This window comes from Capsicum annuum, chromosome 6 (genome assembly GCF_002878395.1).
Source record: "Capsicum annuum cultivar UCD-10X-F1 chromosome 6, UCD10Xv1.1, whole genome shotgun sequence".
NCBI lineage: Eukaryota > Viridiplantae > Streptophyta > Magnoliopsida > Solanales > Solanaceae > Capsicum > Capsicum annuum.
Window position 1 is genome coordinate 205,846,957 of NC_061116.1, and position 13,567 is coordinate 205,860,523.

Sequence of the window (13,567 nt, forward strand, 5' to 3'; positions counted from 1 at the left end):
TAAGTTCAAAATATATTAGTCCCAAATAAATATTATGGATTATAATTGAATTGATTATTTAAGTCCAAGCATATATGTAATTAATTAAGGAACAATTTTTATTGGGCTAATCTATTAAATTGAACTACAAATGTGTCACATGTCAAAATAAGTCAGCGGGCTTAGTGAAATCAGAGCCCATAAAAATACGTCATGTCAATTAGTTCGATTAGTCGAAAGAAATCCATATTCACTCTAACTCTTTACTTCCTACAACTATAAATAGGAGTTTCATAATTCAAAAAAATGACCAATAACTATAACAAAAAGCAAGAGAGAGTTCATGGACCAAACACAGATTTTTCTACAAACATTCAAGTTCATCCAAATCAAGCTGACCACAAGATTCATGAATAAACCCAAAAACCCTTGAATTCATGTATAAGTCAAGATCAAATCTATCGACTTCACAAATCAAGTTTAAATTTAAGATCAAGTTCGAAATCCTTGAATTTATATTTGAAAATGCGAATTAAAGAATTCACATCACGTATTGAAATCAATAAAACGATTGTTGTAATATTTTTCTTATTCTGATTATTAATTTTCTCGATCTTAGATTTTGTTGTTTAACATAAATAAAAAGTTAATAAATTATAATATTTTTTATATTTAATTAAAATTTATATCATTTATTCTAAACGAAAATTATGACAAATAAAAAAAAAAAAGCGAGTAAAATGAATTTGAGGGAGGATTCCTTTTACTATTTTTTTGTTTTTTGGTAAATCTTTTACTCCCTCCGTCTCAAATTGCTCATTTTAAATTGAATATTTTAATTTAAAAAAAAAAAAATTAATGCAAAGGTTAAAATATGAAATTTTTTTTGTCTCTTATTGATTAATAAAAAAATAAGTAAAATAAGAAATCAAATTAAAAAATTTGAAATGGATAATTTAGAACGGAATGAGTATTATTTAGTTGCTCAAACAGCCATGTGGGCATGTGTGTGAAAACACGAGAAGTTCTAGAAAACTTGTTTAGTGTTCATTGGAACACGAAAGGTAACCTTAAACAATGGTTGTTGACCTTTTTGTAACAATTGAAGACGATCGGATGAATTAGAGGGCATAGTATAATATATACCGAATTATCATATCGAATTAAAATTTTTGATATTATAATTTTTAATATTATGATATTTAATATGGTATATGATTTATATTTTAATTTTTTTTTGGTATATGATATGGTATATAATATTTACAAATGACATATCGAAATATCGAATACCAAGTAGCCTTTATATATATACACAAAAAAAATGTTTAGTATTAGTATAAAAATGTTTAAACTTTGAAACTTTCGCTATTCTATCTTGAGTGAAATTTGTTTTAGTGTAATTGACTAATAAAAGAAATTGTTTGTACTTCTTTTTCAATAATTCTACATGTGTAATGCATTTTTTGATATAATTAAGACATGCTTTTGAAAAGTCGAATTAATAACTCTAGTATACGAATATATATATAAGTTGTCAAAGTTAAACAAACGATGGTTACCGATTACCATACCGCAAAATATCGAAACTAAACATTAAAATACCGAACTATATTGAATTAGTATGATATGATAATGATATAATATTTTTAAAAATCAAATATTAAAATTAACATACCGAAATTTCAAATAATATAGCATACCATACCATGTCCACCCCTGCGATGAACTCATAAACGATGTCCTAACGTATTTCCTTTGTTTCACGTGAAACTGTGTATTTTTTAAGAATTTATTTTAATTAAGATTTTAAATTTTATTTTTCGATTATATTTACAGGAGAAGAATTGCAGCTTATCTTATTCTTTACATAAATTTTACTCTCTCCATAAAAGAATGACCTACTCTTTTTTAGTCCGTTTAAAAACGAATAATTCCTTTCCTTTTTTGACAATACTTTAATTTCAACTTTCCACATGACATGTTTAGAACCATAGGATTAAAGGATATTATGGTACATTTGACACAACTTTAATTTAAGGTCATAAGATTCAAAAGTCTTCTTTATTTTCTAAAACTTTGTATCAAATCAAAGTAGGTCATTTTTTTTAAAACGGAGGGAGTAATTATTTATGTAAAGAAAAGTAATATATCCAACTAGTAATTTTTTGAAATTTTGTGTAAAGAAAATATGATTTCATCACATAATTTTAAATTAGAAGGTGAAATCACATGTCCAAACCACTACTTGAAAAAATAAAAAAGAGAGAAGAAAAAATGGGAAACAAAAGGCACTAGGTTGATTTGCCTATAAATAAAAAGATAGTACGCTGCAATTTTGTTCAATCCATATTACATTCACCCCCATCAAGCAAATAGTCTAAAATGGAAAACATAAAAGTAGAGATTTTATCCACGAGGCTCCTAAAACCATCATTACCAACTCCCCCTCATCTTCAACGTTACAATGTGTCGTTCTTTGACCAAATAGCTAACGAAGAACTTGTCCCTTTAGTACTTGTCTATCCTCATTGCAGCAACAACAACAACTCTGCTATCACTGATGAGGAGATGGAGGAGCGGCTCGAGCGCTCTTTCTCTGACATATTAACTCGCGTTTACCCGGCTGCTGGGAGGTATGCTGATAATGACAAGTGTTGTGTTCTTTGCCTCGATCAAGGTGTTCCCTATACCAAAGCAAAGGTCAATCGCAAGCTCGACGATTTCGTCAAACAGGTAGCAGGCGGGGGCGTCTCCATACTTGGTTATGTTTTCCTTTTTTAGTTTTGAATTGAGCTTATGCTATTTTTTTCTTTTTTTGGTGTGTTATTTAAAATCCAAACTTCGATGGCTTGAAATTTCCATTCTCCTCGTATTATAATAAAAAGTTATATAATCAAGTCAAATTTTATATTAAAATGAGTACCGGTGGAAGATGTAGCATATAGTCAACTGGCTCAACTAATTTTAATATTTTCGAATTTCGACAAGTAATATACATATACTAATTATGAAAAAGGAATTTAAATTTGAACCTATAATTTAAAAACGTCATAAGTAGATGGTAAAGATTTAGAAACTAAATTCTTCAGATTTAAATTTTAGATATAATTTTATAATAGTGCATTCATTCTTTTAAAAATTCTGAATCCGCCTTGCTTTGCAGGTAGCGTGCGATGGCCATGATGTGACGACCCTTCTTTGGCCGCACGACATCAAAGATGTCGACGAGACTAATCTGTTTGCCTCACCAATTTTCACTGTTCAAATTACTAAGTTTGAATGTGGCAGCCTCGCTATAGCAATTAGTATCTCGCACCCTGTAATGGATGGTTTCACAACCTTTTCCACTATGGTTGAATGGGCCAATGCCTGTAGATTGAGGACTCCAATCGATAAGATCAATAATTTCTTAAGCTTCAATGGGGGTGATATTTTTCCGACTAGAGACTTATCCAGGTATTATTATAGATGTTTGTCGTGATTTTTCTTATAATAATTGATCAGTTTTACTTTTTTTTTTGTCTTGGAAAAAATAACTAACATGTCAGGACCCGAAGCAGGACCTGACCGTGACGAGTATTTTGAACCATGAAGGTCCGAAACACCCCTATCTATCTGCTAATCATGCACATGATTCATATGATAAAAGAAATGCGAAAAATACACAATACTACCGAAACATGATCATGAGTCTAATAAAATCAATAATGGGAAATAAAGTTCCACAACATCTATCAACATCTGAAAACTATTTGCGAAATCACTACTATATGACTAAAACAAATAACTGTCTGAAAAACTGGGATAAGGCCCCCAGTAGACCCAAAACTTTTAAATGATAAATAAATTGCCAGACATCAGGCCTTCCAGAATATATAAGGCTCACCACTTGTCTCTGTAAATCTGTCTGAATAATCTACTGATTTTCTGAATCCTTAGACTGTGCCTCCGAACCTGAGAAGGAAGGGGGTCAATACAAAGTACTAGTATGCAGAGTAATCCAACACATAGTATGCAGAGTAATCCAACACAAAGTAGAGAGTAGAGTGCATGCATAATGGAGGTATAGAGTAAAAAGGACTAACAGATTTAGGACTAACACATTTATCATAGTTAGTTTTTTTCCTGGAAAATTTATATCTCTTATGTATTTGCCTAATTTCTTTTAGAGGAAAATATTTTGAATTCCTATAAATTGAGGCTCCTTTCACTTGATTGCATCCATAATATAGTCCTAAGAGGTTAAGAGTTTTGTTTAGAGAAAGAATGTGTAAATTATGATTATTATTTTATCATTTGTGTAGACTTCTTTTCATAGAAGATTAAATTTGTGAGGTTATTTTTCTTCATATTTTACATAATATATATATATATATATATATATATATATATATATATATATATATATTATGTTTGTATTAGTAATGCATATGTTAGTTATGTTTATATTAGTTATGCTTGTATTTTTCTTATGCATTGTTTGGTTTGATGTATTAAAAATAACATGAATTAAATAATTTCTTTAAAAGATTTTTTTTTATAAAAATATCCCCCATATATATGTTGGAAAAAATGTGAATTTTTTTTTTTTGAGGAATAATAGTGTTTTTAATTATATTAATGCATGTACTAAATTCATTGCATTGCTAATACAATGAATTTTAAGGTATTAGTAATGCACACCGTAATACACAATAAAGTGTTATACATAAGAGTGCAAAAATCCACCAAACAAAATATTAATAATACATATTAAATTAATATATGCATTAATTTTTCAATACACTCTATCAAACCAACCTGAAGGACAATAAATTTAATACCACTTTTGATGTATTTTTCTTTTATTGTCTAACTAGAGAAAAATGCAAGCCTCTGCATGCACATGTGTGGTAGGTAAGATAAATCTCAGTACTCCAAAGTCCAAACTAATAAGAGAGTAGTAGGTGGAAGTGCACCTGCTACTTTCATAATTAAGTAATATTTGATGATGTTCAATTATCGATGAGATATTTTATAAAATTCATACAAATTACTTTTTTAATGATGTTACTACTGACATAACTTTCGATAAAATAATAGTATTATTCTTTCTCCTATTTTTGTTTCTTGATTTACTTGAGCAAGATTTCATAAAAAAAATAAAAAGTGAAGAGAAGAAATTACTTTTTTCTTATTACTGTATGATTACCTATTTCTACAAGTTGGTCAAATATCTATTCTTCTTAATTTAATTTATTATGCAAACTACTTATTATTCTCCTCATAAGTTGAGAAAATTCAAAATGTTTTACTTGATTAGCTCATCATATAAACTAAATATCTATTACTTTTACTTGCAGAAAATAAAACGAAAATTAAAATAACTATGAAAGGAGTAAGAAAACTCAAAATAATATGAAAAAACAACTGTATGAGAGAAAAGATGAATATGAATCAATCATTTATGTAGTGTTTGGTTTGATGTATTCAAAATAATATGAATTAAATAATTTCTTTAAAAGATTTTTTTTTACAAAAATATCCTCCATATATATGTTGGAAAAGATGTAATTTTTTTTTTAGGGATAATAGTATCTTTAATCATGTTAATGCATGTACTGGATTCATTGCATTGCTAATACGATGAATTTTGTAGTATTAGTAATACACACCTTAATATACAATAAAGTGTATAATTAATGCAAACATTAGTCATACATAAAGTGCAAAAATCTACCAAACAAAATATATTAATAATACATATTAAATTAATGCATACATTAATTTTTCAATACACTCTATCAAATCAGCCTGAAGGACATAAATTTAATACTACTGTTGATGTATTTTTCTTTTATTGTCTAACTAGAAAAAATGCAAGCCTCTGCATGCATATGTGTGGTAGGTAAGATAAATCTCAGTACTCCAAAGTCCAAACTAATAAGAGAGTAGTCGGTGGAAGTGCACCTACTACTTTCATAATTAAGTAATATTTGATGATGTTCAATTATTGATGACATATTTTATAAAATTCATACAAATTACTTTTTGAATGATGTTACTACTGACATAACTTTCGATAAAATAATACTATTATTTTTTCTCCTATTTTTGTCTTCTTGATTTACTTGAGCAAGATTTCATAAAAAAATAAAAAGTGAAAGAGAAGAAATTACTTTTTTCTTATGACTATATGATTGCATATTTCTACAAGTCGGTCAAATATCTATTCTTCTTAATTTAATTTATTAGGCAAAGTACTTATTATTCTCTTCATAAGTTGAGAAAATTCAAAATGTTTTACTTGATTAGCTCATCATATCAACTAAATATCTATTATTTTTACTTGCAGAAAATAAAACGAAAATTAAAATAACTATGAAAGGAGTAAGACAACTCAAAATAATATGAAAAAACAAGATGAATATAAATCAATCACGTTAAAACTGAAAAAAAAAAAATGCATGCTAAAACGAAAAATATTGATAGCATAGAAGGTATTATTAATTGTAAATGTGATATCTACTTCTTCTTTCATTATAAGGGATAAAAAATTTAGCCATCCAAATTTTGTTCTATTTAAATTTCTAATTAAAAAATATTAATATAATCTAAGAAATTGAATCGAGGAAAAAAATTAGTACCGCATAGATAAATTTTTAGGCAAATTGTAGTTTTTGCCCATTGAATTATTTTTTTCTTATTGTTTTTTTTTCTGTGATCTTTCATTCTTTCTTTTCAAGTATAATTGTCTAATATTTTCGCAAAAAGATGTTATTTTTCTCTACTCTTCTGCTGCTCTTTCACATTGTAATTGCTTTTTTTTTTTTTTCCTTTCTTTCATCTTTCTTAATTTCATTTTAAAAATAAGAAACCTTACTCCCTCCTATTTCAATACTCTATCGTGGTATAAATTGAATAAAAGAATAACTCTTCAAATACACACAAAAAAAATAGAGAATTAAATATATGAAGATGCAAAGTTCAAAAAGGAGAAGAAGAAAGTCATAGAACTCACTTATGATAGATGCATGCAAAAATATTCTTTTAACGTAAAATTCGTTCGCCCTCAAATATTAGACAAGTTTCTGTAAAGAAGAAAAAATAATCCGTAGTAAAAAAAAGTTAGAAAATACCTTAAAATTCAATAATAAAAAAGAGCACTCAAGCCACTACACCCATTAATAGAATATGCCACAGAGTTATTGATAGGACTGTGAAAAATCAAACTCACCGATAAACCGAACCAATAAAAATGTTATTGGGTTACTGGTATTGGGTTATTGAATTAACAGTTTTTGATTGGTTTTATAAAAAATTTTATTGGATAAACGGTTCAGTATAGGTTTTAGTTTATTAGGTTATCGATTGGTTCAGTATAGGTTTTAATTTATTGGGTTATCGATTAAACCGATAACCCAATAAGGATACACTAAGTTATTGTTTTATCCCTATTGACTATTTATGTTATATATTTAAATCTCTTTATATATAGATAGATATGTGTATGTATATAGATTATATGCACTATAAATTCATAATTCAGTGATTCACAAAGTACTAACCTATTCAGGGCAATAAGGTACAATATAAAGTTCGGCTATTATAGTAATAAAAAGCTTGAAGCATTTATAGCTTCCAAAAATTAGGATTCAATTTTTTTCCTAACTAACATTCAGTTCAAGTTTGATGATTCTTGTAAACTAAGCTTGAAGCATTGCGTAGGTTTTGGCGATAAGTAAGATTTCATTTTTTTGTTAGTTGTTACTATTTCTATTTTATAAGTATTTTCTTATTGGTTAAACCGAAAACCGAACCATTAAGGACCAAAAACCGATAAACCGAAACTGATAAGAAAATGCTTCAAGCTTGATTGGTTATTGGTTTTACATATTTAAAAATTGAAAACCGATAAACCGAACCAATAACATATAAAACCGAACCGAAACACGTAAAACGACCAATACACACCCCTAGTTAATTAGCTAAAAATAAAAAATTCTAATTCATATTGCTATTGAAGGTATCTTCTGTAAATTCAATTTCGTGAGTCTTAGTCTTTTCAATTGGTTGGAAGATCAATCTCATAGTATGATACATATTTAGACATCAAATAGTATGTCTTTTTAAGTTCCCCATTATCATACACACAGTAAATTTATTAATAATATTATGGTGAAGTAAATTGTAGTTATCATACTAAATTAATCTTACTAAAAATAACTGTCCCATAATAGATCAAGATATCATTAATCAAATTTTTCTCATATTACCCTAACAATTAATTTTTTCTTAAAGTGTTCACACTTGTTTGTAAAGTTTAAAATTTTTTGAAGGGTGAATTAGTAAAAATTACCTTTTTATTTATAATTTCTTAACATGTATGTAAAATGGAAAATAACCAACTAATGCTCCGCTCCCTCCATTTTATTTTAATTGACCCTCTTGCTAAAAATATTTATTTTAGTTTAGTTGTCTCATCTATATAATCAATAAAATTTTATTATATTCTTTCAATACCAACCCGATCATAATAATTATATAAAGTGTATAATATTCAAATTTATATTTTCAAAGTATAATCAATAAGGTTAATTTAGTAAAATAAACTCCTAATAAATATTTTTTCAAGAGAAGTGTCAAGTCAACAAGAGTCAATTATTTTGAAACGAAGGAAGTATGAGACGGAGGGAGTATAATTTTTTATTTTGCACAATAAATTATTAGTATATCACTAAATTGGTGACAATAACTTTTGAGATATTGAAAGTTGAGGGGGCTTTTCAATTCTCCATTAACTTAACTACAATATTTATAAATAATTATTAATGATACTCAGTAAATAGGGTAGAATATTGCTAATTATTTAACTTGAAAATAAGAAAAAATAGAATTTTTTTTTAAAATGAGAAAAAAAGATAAATATGTATGCATGTATATATGTATGAAAAATTAAACAAAAAATATTATTTATATTATATATTTTTTAACTTTATAATTAGTGTGATCAAATGGTATATTGAACATGTCTTGTTGATAATTTTTTATAATTATTAAAATATTTAATCACATTGAATAATTTCAAATAAAAAATAATTTGTGAGGAAGTAAGTATTACCACTATAATATATCAAAATGCTACAAGTAATTTGATATTTTATAAAATAATATGATTTCAAATATGTAATAATTAGAATTCAAAGAAGATCATAAATATAAAATATCGATATTCTTATAAATTTGTGAGTATGTGATTTCCTTGGTTAGAGATAGAAACAAATTATTTTGATATTTATTGAGTTTTAATTTCTCTCATTATTTTAGAGGCAAGAGTTTTGCATCATTTTTTTTTCTCATTTTATAGAATTATTTGAAACAAAAAATTTCAATGACTTCAAGTTTATATTTTAATAATTATAACCTTAATTTAATCATTATATAAATTAATTTAATAATGATATATAAGAATATTATATGATAATTAAACTAAAATTAATAGATAACTCCATTTGATCTATTTACTTTTCGTGTTTATTTTTTATATGCCACTTAACAAATACCTATTCGCCCATTTAATTATTCTTTTGTCGTTTTTCTTATCCGTTAAGAAAATAATAAATATAAGATATTATTTATTAAGTCATCCTATTTATTATATATTTTTAGAGGATTGAATATAATATTAGAAAAATCTTAAGGTAGTTGCTGAAATCATTACAAATTTAATTTTGTATTAAGTTATTTTGATTTTCTATTTTAAGTTAAAGTGATTGTTTATTTAAAATGAAGGAAATTTTAATTAAAAGATAATCTAATAAGTAGCAAGAAGAAATCAATTACTTAAATCCAAGTGCAATGATCTTAACAAGAAGAATAAGGACAGAAATGAAATATATAAGAAAAACCACCATCACTTGACATGTGTAATGATTTTATTTGACCAACAAAAATTAAAATATCAAAAAGGGTATTGTGAGGACTATCAAAAGTACAATACCCTCTCTTGCATATATACTAGTTTCATGAAGCCCGTCTTAAACCCGGACCCAAACTCAAAGTATAAAAATAATAATTTATATCATATTTATGTTTTTTACTTTACAATGAATATATCTAATGATCTACTAAACAAGTCTTCTTGTTAAGTTTTCATAATTATTAGAGTTTTTAATCACATAATTGGATAATTTTAAATTAAAAAAATTATTCATGATGAAGAAGATATTACTAGAGAATTAGAATATATCAAAAAGCTACAAGTAATTTGATATTTTATTGACATAATTTAAAATATCTAATAATTACGCTTCGATGAAAATCATAAATAGAAAAAAATATTGATATTTTTATAAAATTTGTAAGTATTTATTTTCTTAGCTATAGTTAAAAATAAATTTATATTGATATTTATTGAGTTTTGATTTTTCTCATAATTTTGGTGGCAATAACTTTTGCTAATTACATTTTTTTCATCGTATGAACTCATATGGAAATAAAAAAAGTCAATGCTTTCAATTTTATATTATAATTATAATAATTATAGCCTCAAATAAGCCTTTATATAAATTAATTTAATAGAAATATATAAGGATATTAAATGATAATTAAACTACATTAGTAGCGTACTCCATTCGGTCTATTTACTTATTATATTTATCTTTTACACGTTCCACTATGAGAAATAATAAATACAAGATATTATTTACTATGTTATAATATCATAAAGAACTATGAGGTTGTAGTTGAAATCATTGAAAACTTGAATTTTATAGAAAAAGTTAGCTTGAATATTGTTAATTTAAAATGAAAAGAGTTTTAATCAAATAGTAATCTAACATGTGGCAAGAAAAAATCAATTATAAAAACCCAATTTGAATGGTCCTAACAAAAAGAATAAGGGTGACAATGAAAATATGTAATTAAAAAACACCATTAATTATCATGTGTAGTAATTTTATTTCACCAAAAAATTAAGATAGCAATAAAGCCCTTGCGAAGGCTATCAAAATCTCAAGATCCTCTATGCTTTAGTGGTAAAAAAAAAAAATTGTCTTCAAAAGTTCTTCAAATTTTATTATTTTATTTTTCAAAAGATAATTTGACTTATTTTAGAGCTAAACTGTGTTATATTAATTCAATAAAATGAGAAATTAGATATTCGAAACTATATGAAAAAAAAATACCATAATTGTAATGATTATATCACATAATAATATTTTTTCTTAAAATATTGATTAAAGTTCATATAATTTGATCTTTAAAAGTGAAATGTGACAAATATTTTAAGATGAAGAAGAAAATAATTTATTAAAATTAAAAGAAAAATCAACCAATTACGAAGGTTCATGTGGCAAATCTTAAAATGAGAATTATGAAAAAATAATGCCATATGTTAGATTTTCATACCATGAATTTTAATGTGAGAACTGCCAAAACTTTTATTCTCTCTCTGTCTCTCTTCTCTCTCTCTCTCTCTCTCTCTCTCTCTCTCTCTCTCTATATATATATATATATATATATATATATATATATATATATATATATATATATATAAAATCTTTAGAGATTTACTTTATTATTAGGTTTCGCACAAAAGACACTTGTTTATTTTTTGATTGTATCAGGTACTTCAAGCCTCCTATTCCACAAGAAGGAAACAAAGAAATAAAATTTGTGTCCAAGAGGTTTGTTATCAATAAGGGTGCTTTATTGAAGTTAAGAGAGAAATTTTCAAGTTTCATTGAATCGGGTGCTTTAAATTTTCAACCTTCAAAAGTTGAGATGATCTCAGCAACCTTATGGAGAGCTCTAATTTGTGCTTCAGAATCAGTAAATGGGAAGTTGAGACCTTCTATGATGGGTTTTCCATTGAACTTGCGCTCTAAAACAAATTTACCTGAAATAAAAAAATCAGTTGGAAATTTGGTAATTGATATTCCGGTAAAATTTGTACCTGGTCAGACACAGTTGGAGTTGCAGCATCTTGTAACATTAATAAGAGATGCAGTTACAAAACTTGTTTCTTCTTGTGCTGAAACTTCACCAGACGAGATAGTTTCTCACGTGGCTAATTTATATAATGCAAGTTTTCAAGCACCAGAATGGGGAGGTAACGATGACGTTGACAAATTTACATGTTCAAGTTTATGCAGGTTCCCTATACAGGATACTGATTTTGGTTTAGGAAAACCATCCTTGTTGTTTTTCGGATTGAAAGATATGAATATGTTTTGGTTGCACGATACAGTTTGTCGTACTGGTGTAGGCCTGCAAATCGACTTGGATGAAAACCACATGCAATTAGTTGAATCCAACCTCGATGTTAAGGCCCTCATCGAGTAATTTTGATTTCCTACAATTTTTGTTTTTGTGTTATTTTCCTGCAAGTTTCTCTGTCTTTTCTTTGTAATTTGGATTTCTCTATTTCAAAATAAATGGTGTTTTCACTTTTTTTTTATTTCGTTTAGTATGTGGTGTTTCACAGATTAAATTAGGCATTTTCTCCATTTCTATAAATAACTTCTTGTTTAACATTCTCATTTTGTTCCTAAATAAATGGTATTTTGGAAGCCATGGATACATTAATAATATTTTCTAATTTTATTGTAATGATCTAAAAATTTGATAAAATATGTGAAATTTGTGATTTGACTATTTTACCCCTCCTCGTAGTTACATTATGGTATTTCTGGGATGTGGAGTTATTGACATGATTTTTGATGAATTTTGGTACCATTTATGCGATGTTGTAGTTTTTGATGGCTTCGTGAGCCTTATTTTAGGCTTATGGGGATATCTTTTGATCTGTGCGATGGATGGATGAATAGACTGTGCGAGAAGCTTTGAAATAATAATTTTAGGCTAGGTGGACCTTTGGTTTAGGTCCTGGTGCACCCGAGCTCATTTCGACCTTTTGATCGGAAAGTTGAAAAATTGGAAATGTGGGATCTACATTTGGTCGAAACGAGCTCGAATGGAAAATCCAACTTCGCCAGTAGATTCGAAATATCAATTTTAGGGTGTTAGCAAATTTGGTGTGATTTTACGGCGTTTAAATCTCATTTCGACCCTCGATTTAAAAAATTACGATTTCGTGTTTCGGGGGTCAACTTTTTGAAATGATGTTTTTTCAAAAATCCAACTTCGCCAATGCGTCTGAAACATCAAATTTAGTGTGGTTGCACAGTTCGTTTGCATATTTTGGACTCTAAACAAATTTTGGACACCCCCATCGAAGTCCGAATTGACTTAAAAAATCAGCTTTTCAGGTATATCTGTGCAGAAAAATCAGCAATAGGTGTAGCATTTTTGGGCCTATTTTTTCTCATTTTTCATCTTACCGCTTGAGAGTTAAACCTAAAATAGTGTGGGAGCTTAAAAGTGAAGCTCGAGGGAGCTTGAATAGCTAGATTAACATCTATTTCTTGATTCTATTACGAATTTAAGATAAGAATTCATCCATTTCATAGTAATTTCTTGATTAATTTCTCAAAACCCCAAAAATCTTACGGCTTAATTTTAAACACAAATTTTACTCCTTTTCACTTGAATAATATTTTTTTCTCATAATTACAAGTTTTTTTCCATCAATTTAACCTTCAAA

General features: G+C 26.9%; 1 protein-coding gene across 1 annotated transcript; it reads left to right on the forward strand.

Moving 5' to 3' along the window:
* The first annotated feature begins 2,230 nt into the window (after window positions 1–2,230).
* LOC107876003 (acetyl-CoA-benzylalcohol acetyltransferase) lies at window positions 2,231–12,421 on the forward strand. Its single transcript, XM_016722953.2, has 3 exons — window positions 2,231–2,715; window positions 3,146–3,438; window positions 11,589–12,421. Exons 1-3 carry the CDS (start codon window positions 2,365–2,367, stop codon window positions 12,304–12,306), a joined length of 1,362 nt encoding a protein of 453 aa, XP_016578439.1. The 5' UTR covers window positions 2,231–2,364; the 3' UTR covers window positions 12,307–12,421.
* Window positions 12,422–13,567: the final 1,146 nt, after the last annotated feature.